This window comes from Heloderma suspectum, chromosome 4 (assembly GCF_057233095.1).
Source record: "Heloderma suspectum isolate Gila_16-S chromosome 4, 16-S_ref, whole genome shotgun sequence".
NCBI classification, from domain to species: Eukaryota; Metazoa; Chordata; class Lepidosauria; order Squamata; family Helodermatidae; genus Heloderma; species Heloderma suspectum.
This window is the reverse complement of record NC_139461.1, coordinates 192,433,210-192,459,535: the sequence shown is the minus strand read 5'-3', so window position 1 is coordinate 192,459,535 and position 26,326 is coordinate 192,433,210. Positions and strand designations below refer to the sequence as shown.

Here is a 26,326-nt window from a genome sequence, read left to right as displayed (position 1 = left end):
CTGTGACTTAAATATGCTTCAGGTTTGCAAGACTGTTATGGATTAGCAGCCTTGCAAGTAGTCTATAAAAGTTACTTGCTTGCAACATTTCTCTTTATTAAGCTCTCTTGCTCAGATAAGCTTATATTAGTAATTTGTGCCACATCAGTGACATGCAGCAAAAAGAAAGAAAAGGAAAAAAAGACCAACTCTCTTTCTGTTTCCGAAAACTCTCCTGTTTGGCTACTGGAAGGCAATTCTTTTTCATGAACAGTGACCAGGTGAATGTCTTGTCTATCCACAAGCCTGCTGATTAAGATTTAGATCCTACAGTTACATATAGCTGCAGTAGCGCACAGAGAGGCTATTCCCCGATGCCCTTCCCTAGCATCTTGCTAGAGTGCCTTTCAATTGCAATGCCATGACAACCGATTACTACTAAAGATTAGGTGAATCTAGGACTGTGCCAACATGATGGGCTCTGAAACAGCCTTCCAAACACAGCACAGGCATGTTGTCTCTGGTTCCACCTCCACCAGGCTCACTCCAATCAATTCTATGCTCTCAGGAGTTTTGTGTAATGCAGGAGTGGGGAACACTGGCCTTCCAGATGTTGCTGTAATGCCCACCAGCCCAAGCTGGCATAGCCAATGGTGAGGTATGATGGGAGCTGCAGTCCATAACATCTGCAGGTCCACACGTTCCCCATCCTGTATAATGCAATTGCCTCTTTGATGCTAGCTTTTAGTGGGGCAGCAACAGCAACCACAGTTGCTGTGCCAGTTTGTAGCAGGACAGTTTTAGGTTATGCCCACTTAACTGTCAGTAAGCTCCACTGAACATACTGGGGCTGCATATGACTATGCTTTTAGATGACTGTTTTTGTAACTCATGCATTATGCTCCTTCCCCAAACCTGCATTTATTGAGGGGGTGGGGGACAGTTTTATCCCTTTTCTCCAAGAATGAGAAAGTGGCTTGCTTTTCTTTTTTTTTTTTTTTAGGTAAAACAACCCTGTACTGTAGTTTGGGAAGAGATATGGTGACTTTCCCAAGGCCACCTGGTGAGCTTCATAGCCACATGGGAACTGGAGTTGATTTCTCAAATCCAAACCTGACAACGTCAGGCACAACATTGGCTTTGGTTACACATAGCTGGGAGTAAGCTCCACCGAACTCAGTGGGGCTTAGTTCTGAGTAGACAGTCATAGGATTGCACTGCTCCTTTACTAAATGGGCATTTCGGTCAGCAAAACTTTATTTCTTAATACATGGTTTGTAAAGCTTTGCTTTACACAAAAATATATACAGCAATAACACCTTTCTCTTAGCTCTGAAGCCAATATAACAGGGAATTCCTTGCAAAGCATTCAGGTTTCACATTTCTGTGCAAACTAGAACGGATAGCAAATTAATTTACCAGGTATTGGTAATGCAAGAATGCCATTCCTTGCCATGAATTATATCTCCAGGCTTTAAAAACAAACAAATAAACAAACAAACATTAAAAGCAGAGAGGGTGCAAATTACATATTGAGTTTGTATTTTTCATTCTCACCTGTGTTTTCATCTAACACATGGCACATCCATTTAATTGGAAGCGATTTGCTACCTATGACTCGGGCTGAGCCTAAAGGGGTATGTGATTTGGGGAATATTTTCATCAAAGTCAAAAGGTGCACCTACCTTTCGTAAATTTTTCAGTTGCAAAAGGGACTAACCTGTTTGTCTATTTAAGAAGCATTAGTGGAACAGTCTCCGCCCTCATATTTCCTAGTTGGCTAAGATCAACCATGTGATCAGTCCAGAAATTGCACCACTCTCACTGTAAATCAGCTTCGCTTGGCTTCAGTGATGTCAGCACGTAGACAAATGTGAGCTAGCACAAAGGGCACAGTTCAGGTATATTCCCGAGCCTTGGGAGCAATGGATGTGCAAACCCTGAACTTGGCTGTCCAGGTTTGGAGAAGCTACAGGAGGGAACTGAGCTGCACTCAATTTATTTCCTTTATATATTCTATTTAAGCCTCTCTGCCCTCAGCCCCTGTGACTGTGGGCTGGGCTGAAGGCAAGGACAGGGTGAAATCAGTTTCATGGATGGCTGAGGGTAAGATTACAGAAAAGATATAAAGGAGTTCAGCTTTAGCTCCATGGGATGAGCGGGGCCACATCTCTACCACTGGGCAGAGTGAGCCAGCCACCTCAGGTGGTATGTGCTGGGTATGGATGGGGGAGAAATCCAGACCCATTGGGGCCTGTGGTGGAATGGAGCACTCACCTCTCCCTCCGTAAATGGCTGCATTTAGGCTAATCTACCAGCTTTATGGCTGCAATGGCGCCCACTACGCCACTTGCGTCCAGAGCCTGACTTACAGCGATATGGCATGGCAATGGCTGCCAGCCATATCGACATTTGCCAGCGAAGCGGAGCTGGCAGCTGGCTCCGCAGGATCGAGGTGGAGTGGAGCTGGCCTGGACGTATTCCAGGGGGGAGGAATGGATCGCCTCCCCCCCTGTGGACACCATTGCGGAACGGATGGTGAGTGCTCCGCCCACCCCTAGTGCTGGGGCATGGGGAGCAGCGGTGAGTAGCTGAAGGACAGAGCTGTGTGCAAGGTGGCTTGCCCTATACCTCCTAAGCTAGCCTGCAGCCCTCAGGCACAGTGGAAGATACTGCCCTGTTACTGGTGTTGAAGTAAGATACAATTGCCAGCCTGGTCAGCTTCTGAACATGGAATGAATGGGGGAACAACATCTTGTCCTCCAACTCCGGCAGCAGAATGGCTTCGGCCAGCCCTGGGGGTGGAGGGTGAGGGAGCTTCCTTGAACTTGGTGAGGCTTAACCAGGGATTACAAAACTCCTCTGCTCCCAAGGCTTAGGAGTTTCCCTGAGCTGTGTGTCCTGTGAGCTCTCAGGGATTGCACAGTTCCTTGGAGTCTTAAAGAAAAACAGCCTTTGGGTTTTTCTGCACACTTCCTTTTAGTGTCTCAGAGTTGGATGAAACAATTGCACTCTGGAAAAAATGTGTTTTGGCTTGGCTCTGGTAAACATACTCATTGGTAAATCTTTGACTGAGAGTCACATCTCGATTCTAGTGAAAAGATTACTATTGCCACTGTAATTGTTTTCAGCATTACAAATGTGGAGTAAGGTGGTGGAACAAATAGATTATTGTGTAAAATAGATAAAACTAATTAAGCATGTCAGCTCACTCAAGCCTATTATACAGAACAGTTTATCTTGTTTTGTTAAATAGATTACAGCTTACATTTAATGCTCCTATATGTTTAAAAAACTGTTAAAAATCAACTAATTGCTAGACAAAGAAGACTTAGATGTTCACACATCTGCAGAGAGAATTCGGGGTATGTATCTGTAAGGCTTCAACAGACTAATGATAGTGGGATAATTACAGACCTATCAACTTTTTAGATATTACTAAAACATTGCTATTTTTCTGAAGCCATTCCTTTTTATTTGCCACTAAGCAGTATTCTGTCTTACACCATGATCTTACTTGGGAATAAACTCAATTTAAAAACAATGATTTTAGGAGTAATGCATTATTTAGCAACAGAAAAGAAAGTAGTGATGTGTGGAACCCACCTACCTTCCTTATATTGGCTCAGAATAAGTGGAGTCATTCTCCCCAAATTGCAAAAAACCAACCCCTCCCCCTTAGCTTATTCCAAGTCAATCTGATTCAAAATGTACCCTGTCACATTCATGACTGGAGGAATCCAACCCCTTCTCCAGTGAGCCTCCAAACCTCTTCCCACACCCACTACATATTTGGAAGCCACCTTAATTAATGATGATGCCCCATCTATTTGAGATTAGTAGATGTTGAATCTCTGCTCTGACAGAGGCGGTGGTGGAGAGGAAGGTGCTGCTATGACACTACAAGCATTCCTACATGAATGATTTATTGCAAGCTTGTGATCGGCCACTCATGGAACTTTATGGGTCTTTTACATGATGTCGTCAATCTCCAGGACGTCTCCTGCACTTTCCCCCCATTATCCCGCTTTCAAAAAGATCAGAGAGAAAGCGACAAGGGACATGAATCCATTCTCTAATGATGGCAAAGTGCAATTATCACAGTGCCATCTAATGGCTGTAAAATGAAATGTATAGAAACATATAGAACTTGCTGAGGAAGGACTTTCCTCGATCCAAACATGTGTCTGCCCGTGTAAAGGAGCCAGTTGTAATCCTGCAAAGAATCTGGAAGCAAAAGCTCCAGTAATGTTGCATGACAAAAAGCCTGGTGTGGAGAAGCCCTACATTTCCAAATAATCCTCATGCTTGGCTTGCTGCTGTAGTGAGGAGTGAGATTGTGTTATCCTGCAGCAGTACCAGCAATTGTCTAATCAGCCTCTCTGGAGATTCCTCAATGGCAACCTTTTCTTCTCTGGGGTTGATTGACACACTGCTTTTTGGCATCATATAATGATCACACACAGAAATATGGCCGCATCAATTTCACAGTGAAAATATTCCTTGCAAATGTGGCCCTCTTGTGACAACGTAGCATGTACCGTGCTGGACAACTTCTTAGTTCAAGGTTTTCTCCTGAGACAGTGGCCCAGTTTGGACAACCACATCTCAGCTTATTTAGCCAAGGTAAGCACAAGCCTTTTGCCTATACACACAGCCCCTTCACTCCTCCCTTTGCACTGACTTAAATCAGGAAGGTAATAGTTCCTTGTGGTCTGAAGTTGGTTTAATATCCTGGCTTGTTCTGAACTTGGTAACCACAGCTTCCTGGTTTGGACAAAATGGGAAACTACAGTAAATCAAGAGACTTCTAGGTTGTGTGCTGTAAAGGGAAGACAAAAGGCTTGTGCATATCTCAGCTTAATAAGCCGAGACATGATCATCCAAATGTGGAAACATTTTCACCACATTAAAAAAGAAAAAACAAAACCAGATGAAACTGACAAGGAAAGATAATCTTGTGATGATTTCACCATCATTGATGTGTGTGAATCAGTTCACAAAACCCTTCTTCTTTTCCTTCCTGCTCACCTCACCATTAATTTGTAAGCTTCCTCAAGAGCTTTGTTAAAAAGATTATTGCTTTCTCTTATCAGCCTTTAAATGTTTTAATCCACCTCAAATGAATACTACAACAGATTCAGCTTGTTCTATAACAATTTCCATTTTTAATAAATAGGGAAACAAAATGCTTCCACTTTTGGATAGTTTGTTTGACACTTAGCGTTTTACATGGCCCCAGGAGGTAAATATACATGGACTGAAAGCTCTTTCCAGGATCTGGGCTTTGCTTTGAAGCAAGTGGTGTCAGGTCAGGTTGCAGATTATAGTGCTCTGATAGTGTGCCAGTCAGCTGAGCCAAGTGGGGTTATTTTAGGAGTGAAGCCAAGTGGAACAATTGCCACAGACAATAAACTTTCTCATTTTTTAAAAAAGAGTGTTATTTCAAGTATTATATAATTGGCAGGCATATGAAGGCTTACAAACCAAGCTACAAAAAGTATCTTGGCCATTTGATTGTTGTTCCAATATAAAACTGTTTTAGTTCATTAATCAGCATTTTAACTAATTAACCAAATTTAAATGAAACTGTATTTTACCAAATCTCCCTTTCTGAAATATTGAAAGTGTATGTTAACTTATACATTAACAAAAGCTATGCTCAGTGTTAGAAGAAATATCATTAATATTCTAGTTTTTACAACTCTTTGCAGTAACACACCAGAACCAAAATAGCTTCCAAAAATAAGATGGTGTGACCTTAAATCATAGCCTTACTGATTAAAATTTCTACTCCACTGATTAATCAACTAAAGCTTTAGTTGATTAATATACCAGTTTAATGGATCAAAGCCTTCTGCCCTAGTTTAAATGAATTAGCATACACTAATGAACAACTGCTTTTTTATTTTCTTTTATTGAAGTGGGAGTTCTAGAAAAAAAAATGACAGAGCAGGGAGAGCTGAATAATTCATTGCACTAGGGTGTCTTAAAATATAAAATTTCCATACACTCATTATATAATGCACTCAATGTGCATTATAGCAGTGCTGATGCTGCTCTAACATGGAGTAATTGCTCATTATTATCACTAACTGTGATCCATAACTCAGGTAAGCTAATGAACTTACCTTAAGTGTATTGATGCTCATGGAGGGCATTGGTACCAAAGGACTCTGATGAAATGCTACCCACAATTAATGCTCAATTTCTGTACATATGAATGCAAACCACACTTCTTCCAAAATACACCACATGATAAATTCTTAATAAAATGTTCAAGGAGTACAAGTTGGATGTCGATATTACACAAAGAGGCATCAAATCAGCTACTTCCTCATAGCCTGGGTCCTTGACATGATCACACTTATTTATTTATATCCCACCCAGATTGTGGATATGAGAGAAATCAACCACTTCATTAGAAGCATGAAGGAAAAAGTTCATCTCACTGAACAAAAACCACAGAGCCCTTTGTTGTCACAACTATACATTTTCATGAACTTGAAGTTATAATACTTTATATATGAAGTTGCCATGACCGATGGCATGAAATATCTACATATTTCCAGACAATGTATTAGAAAGAAAACACAAAAATGTCCATATTCTTGAAATGAACAGGGTCACCAAGCTGAATGCAGCTTACCAGCTATGAATTACGGTTTGCCAAGTGCTTGACAACCTGACTGTTTTGCTCCCCTAAACAGACAGCAAAAATAGGATACTAATTGAGAAATTTGTGCGCTGCCATATATGGCTGATAGACTGAGTTTCTCATCCCTAAATATGCCCTTTTTCTGGTCCATGTAACTTCCGCATGTTTTCCCCATTAATTTGCATTTCTTTTTTCTTTTCTTTTTATTCTCTAAAATATATATTTTAACACATATTTTAATACATATTTTAATACATATTTTATCTCAGAATACTACTTACATCTGTACTTTGATACATTTAAACTCCTGAGAACTACATGTCAATGTCTGAAGGAGTGTGAAATCTGATAGCTAAGTTCTGATCTGAACATTAGACTGAGGGGTGCAGATCATGTCATTTTGTATCAGAATTCTCAAAGACAGAATTCCTCAAGCATCTCTACCTGTGTTTGGCACATGAGGTGTCTTGTGTATGACAAGATGTACAGGTTTGTTAAAAATCAAATGATACCTAAGTATCATAAAGCTGTGACGCTGTGGCAGACAGAAGAAACTTACAGTGCAATCCTATACATGTCTACTCAGAAGTAAGTTCCATTGAGTTCAATGGGACTTACTCACAACGAAATGGGTATAGGATTGCAGCCAGGGTAACAGATGGTGGAATTCTTAAAATGGGGAAGAAGCTTGTCCCTTTTTATGCTATTTTCAATGGTAACATCCCTCCCGCAAATCCTAAATATGTTTTTTAAAAAAACAACCCCCCCCCCACAAATTCATACAGTGAACTAATACTGAAGTTAATTGCCAGAAAAAAATTGTATAAAGAAGCATGACTTACTCTTTTTCCAGGAGGTCCAGGGGGGCCTGCTTCACCTGAAGGGCCTGGTGGCCCCTGCAAGAATAAAATACCCACATTAACATTGCAGAGATTCTCGTAAGTGCCACTGAAGAGAAGAAGTTATCATCTTGGCAACAAAACAGAACAGACAAAGAACATTACATGGATGACACTTTCAAACAAACATGATCTGGGATCCTTTGTGTTAACTGTAGTAAAGCATTGTGTGAATTATTCACCAAGAAGTGAATAATCAGCAAAAAAAAGGTCTAACAGCTTTTCTCTCGTCATGTCCGTGACTTTTTATTACATAACTATGTGCATGGTCAGCTGAGTTAATCAGGCAATAAACATAGCAGCTGTTTTTCTGTAACATTTACTACAGATGCATCACTGAATATTCCCTTATCACGTCCCCCTGCTTAGTACTGCCATACTTTTATTATAGAGGCAATATGCAGAACACTCCCAATGCAATGATGACTTCATGAGAAGCCACTTCAGATGCCCCACGTGGCAAACTATTTGAAACTGGGGCACATTTAAAAGACATCTGTGATAAGGCATGATGGTATGGTGTTCAATTAAAAAAAACACAACTCACTGGGAACACTTAAAATTCTCAATTCCCCCTGACCATGCTTGAAGTAGCTCTTTGAATCCTGGCCATCGTCTAACCACATATACCTTTGACATACCCCAGAACCTATTTTGCTATGTTTAAACTGCCAAGAACTGCTTTTCAACATTCAGAGAAGTGCAAAATCTCAGCCTCATTGTGACCTTCACGTTTCATTTCAGATATCACTTTCCGCCCAGAATCTAACCTGCTGTGTGCTCACCGAACGCACTCAGCATACAATTGGCTCTGAATTGGACCTATTTTAGTCAGTTTCAGGATAGCCCTGTGTTAGCCAAAGCAAGGTTTAATTTGGAAGACACCTATGAAGTGTTCTGGCTATTAAAAACATTGTGGGAAGTCATGTTAGTACTAATTAATTACTTATACTGATTCATCCTTTTTCTCCACTTGCTTACCAGTAAGAAAAAGGTTTTCATTCGAGACGAAAATGCGATGATCTACAGTTGTAGGTAAACATGTACTCTGAATCCTCATAAGGTTCAGGAAACTGACTTGCAATTTTTCAAAGCAGCATATATACAAATTACTGTTTAAAATATGGGATTTAGGGTGCAATCCTATGCAAGTTTAGACAGAAAAAAAGCCTACAACTCACAGCATGCCCCAGCCATGCTAGCTGGGGCATGCTGAGAGTTGTAGGCTTTTTTTCTGTCTAAACTTGCATAGGATTGCTCTCTTAAAGAACATTTAGCTTAGATCAGCTTTCCCCAAATAGGTCCCCTCCAGAGGTGTTGAATTACAACTCCCATTGTCCCCAGCCACTATGGCCAATGGACATACTTGCTTAGGCTGATGGTAGTCCAGAACATCTGGAGGGCACCCGATTGGGAAGGCTGCCATGGAGATTCATCTTAGCAGTGAGGGCTCTGCCCTCCAAACACAATGTATTATTATAGTGACTCTACTCACGGGTTGGCCTGGGTCACCGTCTTCACCCTTCTCTCCTCCTGTACCATCAGTCCCCTGGGGAAACAAACAAACAAAAATAGGAAGGAAAAGATAACATTTGCTTCACTTTACCATGCCTGAACTGAAGATGAAACTCCTTTAAGAACTACTACAGTCAACACTATTGGTAATATGTATCCCACTCTTCCACTAAACAGCTCAGAGTGACTTGCACACCTTACTCAGGCAGCCTCTCATTTAGGCAGCTTGCACGGCCAGCCCTGAGAAGCTTCTGTAGCAGAACAGCGTCATTTGCCCTATGATGCTGCTTGGGCTGGGCAAATTCTAAGTCACTACCAGTGACACAGGATAACCTGTGTACAAAACTCCAGTGTGGTGCATTAGTTAAGAGTATTGGACTAGAGCCAGCGTGTCAGGGTGGAAACTGAGCCGATAGAGCCCCAGAGCAGTTCTGATTCTGAGGAGGATCAGCAATCCATGGGAGAGGAGTCAGCTCATCCCTCACAGGCACAGCAGCTGGCAGAGATTCCTCCTGCCGGCACTCCTGAGATAGATAGTGATCCTAGCAATAAAAAAATGCAGGAGGGGGGCTTGCTGGATGCTCGACACAGATGCAAAGAGCAACGAGTGATGGAGGGCGTAGAAAGGAGGCATAGCGCCCGTTTGGCGCGCAAGCAACGGCCGCCTCCCATGGACCCAAGGGAAAGAGGGAGGATCTCTCCCTAGCCCATAAGTTCAGGGTCTTCAGGTGACTCTCCTTCAAACAGGGATCAACTGCCTACTTGGCGCATAGGCCACTTTGCTGTTCCTTGCTTAGTCGCTGGTGATTAGCATCTGAAAGAGTCATTAAGTTATAAAAGGATTAAAGCCTTGAAAAGAATCCTTTCGTCTGTGTCTTGAGTTGGCTATTGGAGTCTACTGAAAGAGGCCGCTAGGGTGCCTCTTGACACAGCGAGACCAAGGTTCAAATCCCCACTCAGCTATCGAGTTCACCAGGTGTCATTGGACCTGTCCCTATCTCTCAGCCTTACGGGGTTGTTGTAAAGATAACACGGGTGGAGGGACAGCTATGTGTGGTATTAGCTGTGCTTATAGGTGGTGCTGGGTAAGTAGAAGGAGAGGACAAAAATCAAGTTAATTTTCAGTTGTTTAAGCTATCTGCTAACTGCACATGGTGGGAAGACTAAACAGACCATTTGCAAGGAACAGAAAACACAGAAACAGGGAGACACAGATTCAAGTCTGAAAGACCTCCTGGGAAGCCTACAGCTGTTTGTGTTACTGCGTATTGCAGCTCTAGCCACCTGATCCAACAGAGTCTGATAACTGGGAGGGTCTGGCTCCACACCATGTGTGCTACTCTAAACTCCTGAGAGGAAGGGTGGGATATGAATCAAATTAACCAAAAACATCTGCTCACAGAAGTGCTCCACCTGCATGAGCTGTGTAATGTTGGAGCTACATACTTACCCTTTCCACGAAAAGAACAACTGCAAGCAGGCTACTCCTAGGAGGAGGGCCTTTTTGCACAAAACATATTGTTGCAGCTGACCTTAAATGCCTCCAGCAGGCCACGTCCAACATAGCTGAAGCCAATGGGAATTCACTGTGAAAAGAAATGTGTCCCTCATTTGTATTTGTAGAATACTTACAGCAGGGCCAGGTTCGCCAGGGGGCCCAGGGTCACCGGGGAAGCCAACAGGGCCCTACACAAACAGAAAACAGGGTAAAGCTAACATCATCCACTAAGAAATAAGCAGCTACAAATAGTGATGTTCTTATTCACACACACACACATACACACACACACACACACACACACACAGTGAAAATAAATAAGGTACAGTCTCTAGAGAGTGTTTAAAGAATAAACTTGTGGAATGGGGTCTAATGCATCTTAAACCAATAGCCTTTTTAAAATCAATGAGTAGGCTTACTTACTGGATTACCCTTAGGTCCGTCATCACCTGGAGGTCCTTTAATACCGGGAGGTCCAGCTGCCCCAGGTGGCCCAGCCTCACCTTTTTCACCTCTTTCACCTTTGGGACCCTGTAAAGGGCAGACATAATTGGATGGCTTTATGTAATTTCTGTAAACTACCCAGAGAGCTTTGACTGTGGGGTGGTATAGAAATGTAATTAATAATAATAATAACTGACACATCTCATAGTGAGTAAGAAAGAGAACCATCTTTAAAAAGCTCTGAAGAAAGCATAACCGCATTTTATTGGCGATGTTTTGCTGAAGTTATATTGAATATATCTATCTATTTGTAGAACACTAGGAAGTTTCACATCAGCATCCATATTCAGAAAGTAAGTTCACTTGGTCAGCTTTTGAAATTATTCTTTTTTCTTATTACAAGACGCTGGGGAAGGAAAGCAGTGAGAAAAGTATTCATTAATAAAACAAAACAACTAATCAGGCTATTAGGCCTAATAGACAATCAGGCAGGCTGCAATTCGTTTATGAAGATTTGAGGCCTACAGAGGCAAAGGGAAAAATGGTCAGGCTTAGAGGCCTGGAGTTTCTGTTGGGAGGGGGTAACCATGAGAAGAGTCGTTTCATTTCTCCATTTGTTTCCTTTCTTCAGATCTGAAGCAGTACTTTCGGTTTTGAGGGAGGGGGGTATATAAGACAGCAAGAGAGCCAATAAGAGCAGAGACAGAGCCTGAAGAGAGAGCAGAGTCTGAAGAGTGAGCAGGAAAAAGCAGCCTAGAAAAGTATAAGGATAGCTAGGGTAAAGGAACTTGTGTTTTGCAAATTTTATTTTCTTTGAATGCCTTTTGTATCACTCAGCTCTACTGTGTAAACACCTTTAGTTGTGACTATTTGCTTTAAATTTACCAGTAACTTGTTGTGGTTAAACCCCAAGTGTCTGGTGTGTCAATCACCCCACGTCTACAGCCTAAATCCCATGTTACTGGGAAGGGGAAATTTAAAAGGAAGGTGGGACTCCTAAGGACACATGAGATCCTTAAGGAGTTGCTCAGAGGGTCCAGGTAATAAGGGGAACCCTGACATCATCACTATCGAATTGTGGGTATGAAAGCGCTAACATCAACATGGGCCCAATCCTGCTAGCTTTTTCTAGTTAATATAAAAAGAAATCATCCATAATTCCTGAGAGATAGGAATGGGAGATGATGTCCCCCTAAAGTTATATAGCAACAAGTCTCCTCTAGAACCATTTTTGCAAACGCTACTTAAAAAGAGCAATACTTACACCCGTGCCAGCTTCTCCCGGAGGCCCAGGGTTACCAGCTTCTCCAGGTTCACCCTATGAGAATCAAGGATAAAATTAATGCATTATGCATTGACTTATGTCTTTCTTACTAGAGAAAAAAATCTAACACAATATCTACTTTCTTCTGAACTCCCATCAAACAGTTTTGTGTGTGTGTGTGTGTGTGTGTGTTTTTGTGGTCTGGAAGTAAATCCCTGAGAATTAGAAAATGCTAATGGAAAGCAACTTCAAAGTGTTTTAATTTAACTGAAAATGATGTTAGACACTCAAACTAGGGAAAGAATCATAAATAAACATAGTGACAATAAATGAAATAATATGCCAACAAAATCTTCATTGCAGGCCTCCAAAGCAAACACAGCACTATTTATTGGTGATGATACCTCTTTAGTAAACCAGGTGGCTTACAAGACATACATTAAGAAAATCTGTATAAGGCAACATTTACACAGTATTAAAGAAATGTTTAATTCATGCTTCTCTTGAGCCCAAACTCAGAATCACACCAAACCTAAATATATCATTTCAGCAATGAGGAGTGATTGGTGAGCTCCCCTTGGCTTGATTTGGAGACTGGCTCGGTATTTATGAGCTTTCTTGGCAAGCACTTGGGAAAAGCTCCCCAGTATTCAGAGTGTTTCTCTTGGCTCATAATATCAGTGTGTGTGTGCACTGAGGGTGCTATGCACATGCACATTATAGCATTGCCCACTGAGAATGGTAGTTTGATTTGGTTCCACCTGTATGACTGAAGTGGTGGTATGTACAGATGCTGCAAGTTATGGCTCAAACATTCCTTCACTGAATTTGTTCATGCAGCTCAATGCTGTTTTGTAAATTAAAAGGTCTCATGGCAGTCAATGAACGTTTAGGAATGGAGCACACAGGCTGCCTGATACCAGCTCAGCCTAATTATTCACCTAGCCCTCTATCGTCTACTTCGACTAGCAGCAGTTTTCCAGAGCCTTCTGCAAACATCGTTCACCACCTGCTACCTGACCCTCTTAACTGGGAATTCCAGGGATTGAACACGGGATCTTCTGCATGCAAAGCATGTGGTCTTCCACTAAGTTCTGGTGAGTGATGGATGAATCTATGCTCAGTTTTTCTCAGTTTCTCATTTTTCCCACATTACATTTCTTTCAACATTTGTTTTTGTTTTTAAGTTCCTACAAAAATTCGTATGTGTCTTTGTGTGTATTTATCTAAATGTATGCATTTTTGTATGTACTTTTCCCAATATACACATTTTTAAGTGATTTTCCCCTAGTATAATGTGGTTTTGTGCACACTTCTCCCTGTTGTATGTATTCTTTTGCACATTTCCCCAAATAATTTCAGACTTTATATTGATTATTGAATGAACTGACTGAATGGATGACATTGATTAGGGGGCTCATTCTTGGGTAACAGTAGTTATAAACATAAACTAAGTATAAAATATGAAACTGAATTTTATTAATATCTAAAATTTGAATTATGCTACAATAAGGACTTTTCACATGCCCATGACAGATCTACTGGGAATTTTCAAACAGCAAGTCAGGATTCTGCCACAGACTTCAGGCTCTTCACAACTATGAAGCCCTTTCTTTTAATCATATCCTCCTTGGATAAGTCATGGATATGTTCCCTGTCATTCTCATAAAGAAATGTAACCCTGTAAACATTATATGGAGCATCAAAGTGAAGCCAACTCCTAAGAAACACATCCCCTGTATGAAGTGTCCATAATTATTGCATTTCATGGTTGCTCAGTTACACTTATGCTTAGAAGGAACAAAACTAACCTTTGTAGAACATGACCCTAAGGGTTTAAGAGAAGGTGGGTCCTCCAGTCATTTGCAGGGCAAGAAGCTATACTTGTCTGGTGACAAAAACACGTCTGTGAAATTGGTTTAATATCACTTGGTGTAATATCATTTTCATGTGAGATGTTAAGAGACACTGAATCAGCCAAAGCTTCAAAGTATTCAGAAGGCTGGCTTATATTTTGTGCACTCAGTGCAGTGCTGCTCAGTCAGGATAGGGTTACACGGTAACTGAGACAAGGAACTGCCACTAAAACAGCACCCCCATGAAGGGCTAGTGATGCCTTGGCATCCAATGGCAGTGCAAGTGGACAAAATCTGCCCCTGAGTTCAGAGCTCTATCTCATCCTCTGTTGCTGCTGTGCAGCAAAAGATTGGATGTGGGTTTGAGACTAGAATTGTTTTGCAGATCTAATGATTGGATCTAGGGTTTAAACACTGCTCCATCCAGATCAGAGGACTGCAGGTGCTATGCCCATGATATGAACATATAAAACTGCCTTATTCAGATGCAGATCATTGGCACATGAAGCCTGGTACTGTCCACTCAGATCAGCGGTGACTCTCCGATCAGGCAGAGGGCTTTCTAAGCTCCATTACCAGCAGAGATCATTTGAACTGGAGGTGCCAGAGATTGAACCTAGGGCCTGATGCATGAAAAAAATGGTCCACTACTGAAGTATGGGCCCTCCCCTTAAAACAGGCTCTTCAGCTTCCATTTAGAAACGGACCCCCAAAACCAGGGTTCATAAGATCAGATTTGAACAAGAGCACCACCAGTTCAGCTATTCCTGTATGTCGTGAATGGTTACCATTCCTTCTCCCCTTTCATATGCTAGGCAAGAGCTTCCCCGCACCAGAACAATGCACAGCCAGAAGCTTTTGTTCTAATTCTTCCTTTCTGCCCCCCATCCCCTCCCTTAATTCCAAATGTTGCTCTAAAAGAGTGCAATTTGGGGAGAAGTTGCTTTTTAAGTGGTTTATGCTCAAGTGTAATAGAGACTCTTTAGAGTTCTAGCCTGTTCTGAGGAGGCTAGAGGCATTAATCATTCTGCATTACACAGTGTGTTTTTATAGCAGTTGCCTTTGATCACTTTGGTCTCTACAACTGCATGCATGGCAGAGGGAAACAACAGGGTAGTTAAAAATACATGACATTAACTAGAGCAAAAAAATATTTGGAGTTGGCTCACACATTAAAAAAAGGCTTCAAACATTGGTTTCAGTAACTGAATATCTTCTCCTCGCACAGTCACACAGTTCTGAACATGATCAAATGTTGCTCACTCAGTCAACAACAGTGGCAGCAAGGATGCCAAAATGTTCTTTGACTCTTTACAATGGACTGAGAATTGTATTATCTAGGATGACGAAGACAGCCTGAAGGGGAACTTTAAGACAAAACATACTTCCACAAAAGTAGTGTAGAAAGGAAAGGAAACAGAAGAGATGGGGAAAAAATACAGTGTAATTTTATGGTGAAAGGAATCTCACTGTTCCTGGAAGGCTGAGCAAGTTTTCGGAACTCTGAATTTTGTAGAAGTTCAGATTGAAAAAATAATAGAATTGTTGCAAAATTTCTAAGCCAGCAAGGCTGAAGCCTGATTTGCACAACCACTTTTTAATGAAAGACTCGCGAACTTCCTATGTTATTTATTTGTAGTGTTGGGTAAACTCTACCTTCCCTCCCCCAGCTTGCCTTGTAATTAATTTGGGCTTCTAGACATTCTCAGAGAACTCCTGTGAAAATCTGGGGTCTTCCTGAGAGTTCTTCCAGAATGGCCTCCCAGCTAGTTTAGTTGCAAGGTTTAGTGTTTTTATATGTGTAATACAGTAACATGTAGTGTAGTTACCCCATAATGCATTTCTCTCTGGAGAAAAAAAAAATCCAAGCCTCTTCCATCAAGCCGGCATGACAGTGCACTTAGTGTTCTCTGCACTTTGCACTTGACCAGAGATTTATTAAACAAATAGAAAAATGATAAAACACTGAGGCTGATTCTATTAAGAGGATATTTTGGACACACTGATAAGAAGTCTGATTTCTTTTGACTAATACAAGGGAACTTTTGCCTGAAGGGAATCTGTAGAAATGAAGGGGGAGGGGGCAAAAAGTGAAGTAGAACCAAAGTTTTGTGGTGGATGTCAACAGCAGTGGAAGACAGACGTCATTAAAAAGTTGTGAGGGGAAAGGAAAACCCTGGATACAGTAAAGTGAACTGCAGGTTATTTATTTTACTGGCTTTTAAAAAATGGGGTGGGGGAGGAAAAATGGAAGTGTCTAAAATAAGCAGCTGCATCTTCCTTTGGACAGGAAGGAAAAGTACCTGGAGCTCTAAGACACAGAACTGCCTCCCTTCCTGGGAGTGACTAAGAAGTGGCCCATGACAAATCCAAATGATGTTGACTGACCTGAGACTTCAGTCATTGTTTCTGAATGCAGAGCTATGACAGATTTGCACCTGGAGGGATAATAGATGTGTAGTGTACCAAAAAGAATATGGGAAGGACTCATTGTTGTTAGAGGCAAAATAATTTAGATAGGGCTTCAGCTGTGAGGAGTGGAAAGGGAAAGTTCAAGAGGGCCCTTGCTCTTTAGCTAACTGCAAGGTCAAGAAAACTGGAAATCTTCTGAAGGCCCTTTAGAATATCTTGTTTTCTCATACCCTAACACTCCCAGGAAAACAAAGCTCCACAGATTAAGCTATCTGTCTGCTTATGAGTGATAATAACTAAGTAAAGTTAGATAACTAAGTAAAGTAAAGGCAGAACCATGTCATGTCATTTTATTCAATTATTCTGTAATTACAATAGAATAAATTATGCATTCAGATAAATTCTACCTGTCCAGAATATGTCTTCCTCTCAGTCTGTTTTCTATTCCATTGTTACTATTACATTATATTTTGGGGGCATATATCAATATAGAGCTTGGCCAGTCCATTTAATTGGTACAGCTCAGTGGGCATTTTGAACTATGTATGAAGTGATAACTTCTATTCAGTTTGAAATTGATTTGAAAGATATCATTCCAATTTGCAAATTCCCATGCCTTGACTTTGCGATTTTAAAATTCAGACATGGGGAAAAACATTTGATTTTTGTGGCAGCATTAACTTCCATAAGGAATCTGTGATTCCTTATAGCATTATCCTGATAGGAAAGGTGGAAGTCAGAGGGGAAAAGTGAGATCTAAACGTAACCAAAGACATTTGCATTTTGTCAAATGTGTTAGCTGAATCTGACCATTTCAAATATGAGACACTTGTTGGATTTAGATGCAATTTGCATGGGTACACTTTGTTTGACAGGCTTCCTTCTCATGTTTATTTTTGAATTATGAATGCCACACAAGGTGACACGTTACCTTGTTTTTATGGGTGAGCATTTCTGAATGCACCCCAGATGGCAATATCAGGTACTTACCATCTATCCATCATAGTGTTAAGTTCTTGGATAAGCAGTCATCTAGCAATGAGAACTGAGAAAAGCAAAGTTCTTCTGAATGTGCCATTGACTCTGCGGGAGCTATGCTCCGGACACTGCTAACTTCCTGAGACTACCGTAGTACTAGAATCCATTACAAGTTCGGACTCTTTCACACAACCTACTTCTGCTGCATTTCTACTACCAGTGACATTGAAAGGTAAATCCAATAAAAAAGTTAAACCAAAGTCAAGTATATTGCCCATATTTTTGAGAAATGTAGACTAAAAGTCTAAGAGTGTTACATCTTCCCAAAACTCATTTTTGCATGTCTTGTTTTCATATTTCGTCACTACATTAAAATAGTAAACTGTGATTCTATTAAACTAAAGAAAACCAACAAAAATAAATTGTAATGCATAAATATGTTCTTTCTCACATATAATTGAATGAAAACCATCTTTCCTGGCTGCTTATCTTCTTAATGTAGTAGAGAAAATAGTAAAATACAACAAATAAGAAGAGCAGTGTGGGAAGAGTCAGAATTTTGGTGAAATATTCACTGAGCTTTTAAGTCAGTGTCTACTATAAATGGAATGCAGTATCATAAATATGACAAAACCCCAGGCAATGAGCTCATGTACTTGACAAAGACACTCCTTAGAGCATCATTCCAACTCCTATTAGTGTTGCAGTGTCAGTCCCACAGTACCACTGAGAGCCAGTTCTTATGTTATTTTGTAGACAAACAACAACAAAGAGCCTTGTAGCACCTTAAAGACTAACGAATTTATTATGGCATAAACATCTGATGCATCTGATGAAGAATAATGCTAGCCCATGAAAGCATATGCCATAATAAATTTGTTACACTGCAAACTTATACATTGGCTTATACATCTGTGTTCAATGAGCCTTACTCCTAGGTGTTTATTATAGCAGCCTTCCCCAACCTGGCACCCTTCAGATGTCTTGGACTACAACTCCCATCATCCTCAGCTAGGGAACTGTAGTCCAACACATCTGGAGAGTGCCAAGTTGGGGAATTCTGGTGTATAGAATTGCACCCCTAGTCTTTACGATGCGATGACTTCTGTTGCTGTTTTTGCTGCAACAGACAAACATTGCTATCCTTCTAGATTATATTTTGTGACATGGTAAACTTGTGCTGAGATGATTTTGCCATGAATAGTTTTGATGGTGAGATGTTCTTGTGTAAGAGCAAGAGAGGTGATGGGGGTTTATTTAAAGAATCCTGAAGACTGGCATAAAGATGGAGGGGCACGCTCCCCCCCCCACAACACACACAGCTTGGCAGCACATGTATTTGATAAATTTCTGTATGAGCACAACTTAGGCCCAAATATGCATATGACCAATTTGCATACTACATTGCTCTGCCATGTTTACAGACCTGCACCTGATTCACACAATACTTTAGGAGAGTGCATGTACTGCAACCATGGCCAAAGAATGTCCGCACCGTCTCTTAGTTTCCCAGTGAGCTATTTATGTCAGCTATTTGAACCCCTTAATTTTTAGCAATGTTGCAGGATAAAACGTGGTGTACATCCTAGTTCTGCAAAGGTAATGATACAATCCCAGAAAGAGAGCTGTGTGACCTACTCATCCAATCAAATGCTATGTGCAAAATAAATTATGCAGATTGCATGTAACTGCATATAGTACATTCTGTTTCTAGATACGGAACGTTGGGCGAAAACTTGGGTCTCAGAAGTCATGCCTGTCTATCCACCACTGTGGCAACAAGACCTTGTCTTTATGCTGATGATCTACAGGATGAGGAATGAGAAGAACTATTGGAAGCCCTGCTAACTTCACTTTGAATTCGGGGCCCTCACCAGACCCTACCACGTATTTCCAAAATTTTCTTTCCACAACCATGGGGGACAGTAACTTGGGTTTGTTCGTTGTAAAAATATCCACGGATTGGAACATGGACACATCCCTACACCATAAAGCATAACAATATTAAAAACATTTGCACGTATCTGTCCTTCACTGTCCCATCCATAGTAATTTCCCCCAGGTTATCTGTTTGCTTACCTTCTCACCAACCCCTCCAACAGAGCCAACTGAACCTGTAGGACCTTGAGGACCCTAGGATTATGAGAAAGTTTGCATTAGGCCATGCATTACTTTTTTCTACCAAATAATAATAATAATGAATGCCAGAACCATTAGAATGATGTGTTTCTTACATCAGCTCCATTTGGACCCTGAGGGCCTCTTGGGCCAGGGGGGCCAGGGGGACCCTGTATGAGACAAAAAATAAAATAAAAATACACATCAATAAAAGAATCAGGTTTACAGCCATGAAAGTCAGCACAAGTCCATTTAGCATTTAGTATAATGTTTTACAGAGGTAGCTAAGAGCTTCCAATATATGACAAAGGAAGCTACGAATGTAGTGAATGTGCAGACACCTGTGTTGCTGCTGCTTATGTTGCTTAGATGGCAACATTGGCCTGGTTCATTAAATGAGAAGGTGTTTCCTATTTTGTGTAATATTTTCTGTGTCAATTGCATACAGAATATGGCGAGGGCAGAACGGGACAGGACTTACCATTGGACCAACATCACCATTTTCACCTTTTTCACCTGGTGGGCCAGGAAGACCCTAGTGATAGGAACAAGGCATAAAAAAACCCAATATAATGAATCATTTCAACTTGAGAGATACCGTAAATTACAATCCATGAGAGGAACATCTTTAAATGTAAGTTTTGAACATATCTTCATATATGAACGTAATTCTGTGCTTCCCTGACATTCCATTGCAGCTCGGCCCTCCAAGCCCTGGAATTAGTGTATGAAGCCACGTAAGTAATGAGACCTTTGTTTAGTGGTTTCTTTTTATTTATATATTCATTCACTCATTTATTCATTCATTTGCTGAATTTGTATAGCCAGTCCATAAGGTCTCTGGGGGGCTCACAAAACAAATACCTGACCAATTAGAGCCCCAACCAATTACAGCTCTGTATGAATGGGATTTGTGTGCAACCCAGGGTCAAAGAGACAAGACAAACAAGCTTTTAAAAAAGTCACTTTGAAATTGGCCACTTTTATTCCGAAGAAAAAGTAGGCTGTAGAGGAAAGATTCCAGGTGAGAATGAAGCCAGGAAAGGAGACTTTCCAGTTAAACAGTATCAGAGGGCTCATGCTTTCCTATGTGCTCTTTGGACAGCATTTTATTATCTAATATGCATGAATGAGACAACCTCACTTTTCATATTGTGCTGTCTGTCCATTTCATCCCCCGATTACTTGGAAGTTTATTAGACTGTGCTACATTTAAACAAAAAGTAATATCACAATTAAATATATCAATTGATTGCCAAAGATGTAGAATGGCAGAGTCAATGCATTCTTGTCTCATTAACAGTTTTTAAATAGGATATAATGGGAGGTGTATTTAGAGATGCACTAAATGGATGTTTGTCACTGGATGCACAGCACTAAGCCCTAGCATTCATATGTGCTGGTGTGCTTTGAATCCATTGAGAACTTCAGCATACTTAAACACTCAATCATTTGGGAGAAACTGTCTGTCTCCCCCATTGAATACACAATTTATTATGTGGATTTACTCTTACAGTCCGCAAGGGTTTGCTATAGTCATGCAATAGAGCCTTAGGAAGGGCTGTTTTTGAAAGTGAAAATGCAGGAGACATTGTAATGAGCCTCAAAAACACCTCAAAACATCCTCTTGTGCAAATATTTAACCCTGAGTGACTGATCCCTCTTGGAACAAATGTGGCTTTGTGTGTGCCAAGGGATTACCATGGGCCCCAGTGGAACCCATTCTCTCTTTCCCTTCTCAGAAGTAAAATTCTGGGGTGGGCCCTGGATTGGAACAGCGGGGCTCGATGGGAAACAGAGAGAAGCAGATTCCCTATTTAGAGTATTGGCCTGTGCGATGGAGAGAGGAAGGAAACCCCCCTTGGGCCCCACAGTGATTCCTCCCCATGTACACAAGTGAATGCACACAGGGGCAGGATTACATTCTAAGTTTGAAATTAAACTCTTATATGATTTCTGGCAAAAGTTAGTCAGCAGATATATAGATTATTCTAAGCAGAGCATACATTATACTCAAATGCACTACCTTTGCAGGATCGCACTGACTTTTTTTAACAGACTGAAAAAGTAACATTAAAGATGCATGCAAAATGCAGAATCCAATTTTGTGTAAATTGCCCATTTAGGCTGCAATCCATTAAACTCAATGGGAGTTTTGCCACTCACTTCAATAGGAGCAGCATCTCACCCTTTGTCATCTTATTCTCTAGACGCAGGTAAAATCTCAAGCCATTTATGACAGATTGGTTCTGAAGGAAAATTTGATACCAACTTGTGTATTCAATAACCAATATGCTCCTCTGCTTTATAAAACTGTGCTCCACAGTCGCAATGATTGTGCGTCAGTTACAGCCGACTGAAATTTCACGTTAGTAATTTAAAAGTGGGTAACATACAGCCTGATTCCATTGCCTGGTTAAATTGGTGACAATGTATTTAAACTGATTAGAGTTTGAAGTCAGCGGGACTACAACTGGCTGAAAAGGTAGTACTTTGATTTAACTGGGTCACAGAACTGCTAGTTACTTATTTTGGGAAGGACTTAGATTTATCCACTTCATGACTTCCAGTTCCATGTCAGTTCATGATGCTGGAATAACTGCGTAGTATTTCATCATCTAATAGGTGTAATTATATTGGCCATGAGCTTGCAAGGCAGCCTTGGGTAAAGGCTTTCAAATCAGTACTATGTAAAAGAAAACTACCTTGTGTATTTGTAGATCTCCATCTGCCTGAACCAGAAGTGGGAGGCCCACATCCAGGGATGTTGCAAGCATTGGAGAAGGGACGCGCACATAAGTGAGCATCCCTACACGAATGCTCATGAACAGGACTGAGGTGAGCCTAGCACTCCTCACAGGCAGAAATGAAGTTTACTGGGTGACCTTGGACAAGTCACTATCACTCAGTCTATCCTTGCTTGCAGGTTGTGAGGAAAAAATTGGGGACAAGGAATCATTTACGCTGCCCTAAGCTTCTTACAGGGAGTACAGGATATAAACATAATAAACAAGTAAATAAATAAATGTATGTGATTAATTGTCCCATTGAATCCACTGGGGTTCAAAAGTGCTTATCTTTGGCTGGATTGCACCACGGTGTTTAGGATGGGACTTCAAACTGCACAATAAATATCTAACTATAGAACAGTTGCACTGATGTTGTAAGGGTTAGGACAATTGCAACCTAAATGTCTTGGATGAATAATGGCCTAGAAATCACTCATTTGTAGGTGTGACTGTAGAAAAGGTAAAGACCTCTGTGTTGTGGATGCAAGTATCTCATCAATTACAATTTGCTGTCATGACAGAGAGTAACAACTTATCAGGCACTTTATTATTAAGATGTATTGAGCCATAAACTTGTCTTTAGTAATTCAAACTTAGGCCCTTCAATTATTTTGAAAGTTAAATACAGGTTCAGCTTTTAAATTTGTAAATGGTACCATTAATGACCATGGTAGAGAGAATAGACATGTTTAAGGTTAAGTATTCTGATGTTTGCCAAATCACAGTCTTCAAATACAGCCTTGCAAATCATTATACTGAAATATGTTCACTCCTGAAACCAATGGGAACCTTGCCCACTTTCCTTTCAGTGGAGCCAAGATTCATTGTCAGTTTTATCTACTATGAAGAATTTCAGAAGTTTCATTCATGTTTTCAATCAGCCATTTTCTATAGTGTTTCCTACAGTGTTTGGCTGTGGTTGTACAGCATCTAAGAAAACATTTTAGTTCATTCCATCTAATTGGTTCCATCTATGACATCTATTACATGTGTTCTGAAACATGGGAGAGGACCCAAAAAGCACCTATAATAGGATTAGGCAGCCAGTAATTAGCATTTCAAATTAGGGGGAAACTGTCTTCTTCCTTATTATAATTAGACACATTTCATTTATCAGTATCATCATCATCATCATCCATAAAACTCTTCATTTTAGCAGGAAAGCAGCTAACCAGCCTCAGACAGTCTAGGAAAAATAATCATGAACAGCCATTTGAATTTATTGTTTTGGTTGTTATTTTATTGTTGTTTTGTTTGTTTTTATCATTATAAACTTTGTTGTGAGCTGCCCAGAGAGCTTGAGTTACTGGGTGGTATAGAACTGTAATAAATAAATTAACAAACTGATGCAAGGGCATCTGCCAGTTGGGCCATGTATACATTTAAGGAAGAAAGAAAGAAAGAAAGAAAGAAAGAAAGAAAGAAAGAAAGAATAAAATAAGTAAGTTTTTACAAGTATAAGAAGGAACACAAAAATAGCTTTATAGGCAAGGAGTGTCATAGGCTCAGCGCTATCACTGAAAAAGTATATATTTTATGGCACAATCCTAGGCATGTTTAGACAGGAAAAGTAGGTTTTTCCCTGTCTGAACATGCCTAGTATTACACCCTAAATTATGTATAACTCACTTATTTCATTATGTTTCGTACCACCCTGGGCTCCCTTGGAAGGAAGGGTGATATATAAATAATAAACAAATAGTTTTTTAAAAAGCTCAGCTTTTAAGGCATATATCTTTAAGAGCATTATTGGTGCTATATTTACTTGTTTTAAGTATGAATGGCACAAAAATAAGACACCATAAGGACAATTTCAATACACCCAGTGAGATTTGATGATCACAAAACATTATAAGCAAAAAAAGGGGTTAAGCTCTATAGCAGTTTTCCTTGTTACTATGAGAACCACATTAGTGACTAACAAAAAGCTCTTGATTGCTCAGTAGTCCTTATTACCATCACCGCCCATGGCATCCTGGTGCATGGAAGTAGTACACTTGAAGGAAAATGAGACTCAAGGAAACGTAATTCGACTAGAGCACGTTGTTCATTTGTTTACGTCTCAAACTAATGGGTGATTACCCTTACGTAGCATTCTACTAAATTAAAATACACAAAGGTGAAGTATAATACTCCTTTCAGCGCAGACCAAATTTAAACTGCACTGACATTTCTAATGCTTAAAAAGAGCAATATTCATCAGTCAACTTACAATCCTAGTATGTTGCAGTGCTCTACCACATTTAGATGATCGTAGTGTTTTTTTTAAAAAATAAGTCTTGACGTGTAAATAAAAGGAAAGAAAACATGTTTGATTTTCTGTCCAGAAATATATTTATGCTAATTCATAAACTGAAAAGTGTTCCAAAACATTGCACTGAGCCCTTTCATCAAATGTTGCACCCTTGAATATGTTGCTATGCAAACTTTACAGCACTTTGGCTGACTGATCCTACCTTTTGGAGCTTTGCTTGGCTGCTTGAGTGCCCCAAAGGGACAACCTCATTGGGAGAGGCCATAGTTCAGTGGTAGAGCACCTGCTTTGCATTCAGAAGGTCCCAGGTTCAATTCCCAGTATTTCTAGGTGGGGCCAGGAAAGAATGCTGTCTGAAACACCGGAGAGCTGCTGCCAGTGCATGTCGACAATAATGGGCTAGATGGACCAAGGGTCTGACTCAGTATATGGCAGCTTGCTATGGGGCTGATACTCATGAGGGTCATGAGTTTAGTGTAGTGTCTACAAGATCAAACGGTGAGCCAAAATAATATTAAAAATCCTTGTTCAAAGAGGACAAAAGGGACCAGCCAGATGCCCCACAAGCAGGCCAAGAAGGAAACAGCCCTGGCCCACTTTTCATCCACAGCATTTGGTATTCAGAGTAAATTGCCCTTGGACATGGAGGTTCCATTTAGATAATACTCCCGCTCTTGACAGATCTATCCTCCATGAATTTGTCCAGTACTTAGAAACATAGGAGGACTGGTCCACCTAGCTAAGTATTATCTACCCTGACTGGGAGTGGCTCTCCAGAATTTCATGCAAGAGTCTTTCCCAGACCTATGTGGAGATGCTGAGGTTTGAACCTGGTACCTCTTGACTGCAGTGCATGTGTTTTAGCAGTGAGCTATGGCCCCTTCCTAAATGCTGCACTCAATTTACTTTTTAAAAAGATGTCTTGTTGGCTACTGACCATCAGTGCCACATCTTGTTGCAGTGAATTCCGTAAGATGATTATATATTGTGTGAAAAGTACTTTATTTTGTTGGTCCTGAATCTAGAGCCAACCAATTTCACTGGGAGCCCCATCTGTGTTGTAATGCTATGATGGAGGGAGGAAAATATGTCTATTTGGAATGCAATCTAGGCTGTCTTCAAAAATATTAAGTAAAATCAGTCAACAACCTCACAAAACAAATTCATGTCTCCACTGGGCAAATGCATACTGACAACTTCAACTGGTATCTGTTCATAGCTGATGCCAGCCAACATTCTACCTGTTGGCATACTGATAAATCTCGTGAGTCATTCTGGTCAGATGTTCTGTCCTCGTATAATTTCATGGCTACTCATGTCTAATAAACCTGTTTCTTTCTATGTCCTTTTTCTATGGAGTTTTACCTTTACTACCTCTCTTGTTGTATCTGTGCCCTTATTATAGTCTTTGCTAATTTATTTACAGGGTCTTCAATTATTTGTCTTTCTTATTACTGTTACAAAAATAATGTTTCCAAAAGATGTTTCTACTCTTTCTATGGTGTTTTTTCTATAAACCTCTAGCACATCTTGTGCCCTCCAGATGTAGTGAATTGCAATTCCCATTGGCCATGGTGGCTGTGAATGAGGCAGTTGCTGTGAGAGATGACATATATGCTCGACTGGGTCCGGGAGACCGTTGGGCTCCCACTCCCACCTGCA

General features: G+C 40.5%; 1 protein-coding gene across 1 annotated transcript in view; it reads right to left on the bottom strand.

Moving 5' to 3' along the window:
* The window catches only part of COL11A1 (collagen type XI alpha 1 chain), a 331,740-nt gene that overhangs the window by 32,862 nt on the left and 272,552 nt on the right, over positions 1 to 26,326 (bottom strand). The window contains exons 47-54 of the mRNA XM_084851680.1: positions 20,103 to 20,156; positions 19,738 to 19,791; positions 19,583 to 19,636; positions 12,258 to 12,311; positions 10,973 to 11,080; positions 10,684 to 10,737; positions 9,032 to 9,085; positions 7,480 to 7,533 (exon numbers count right to left, since the gene is read on the bottom strand). Of these exons, the coding sequence (XP_084707806.1) occupies positions 7,480 to 7,533; positions 9,032 to 9,085; positions 10,684 to 10,737; positions 10,973 to 11,080; positions 12,258 to 12,311; positions 19,583 to 19,636; positions 19,738 to 19,791; positions 20,103 to 20,156 (486 nt within the window). The remainder of the gene's footprint in view (positions 1 to 7,479; positions 7,534 to 9,031; positions 9,086 to 10,683; positions 10,738 to 10,972; positions 11,081 to 12,257; positions 12,312 to 19,582; positions 19,637 to 19,737; positions 19,792 to 20,102; positions 20,157 to 26,326) is intronic.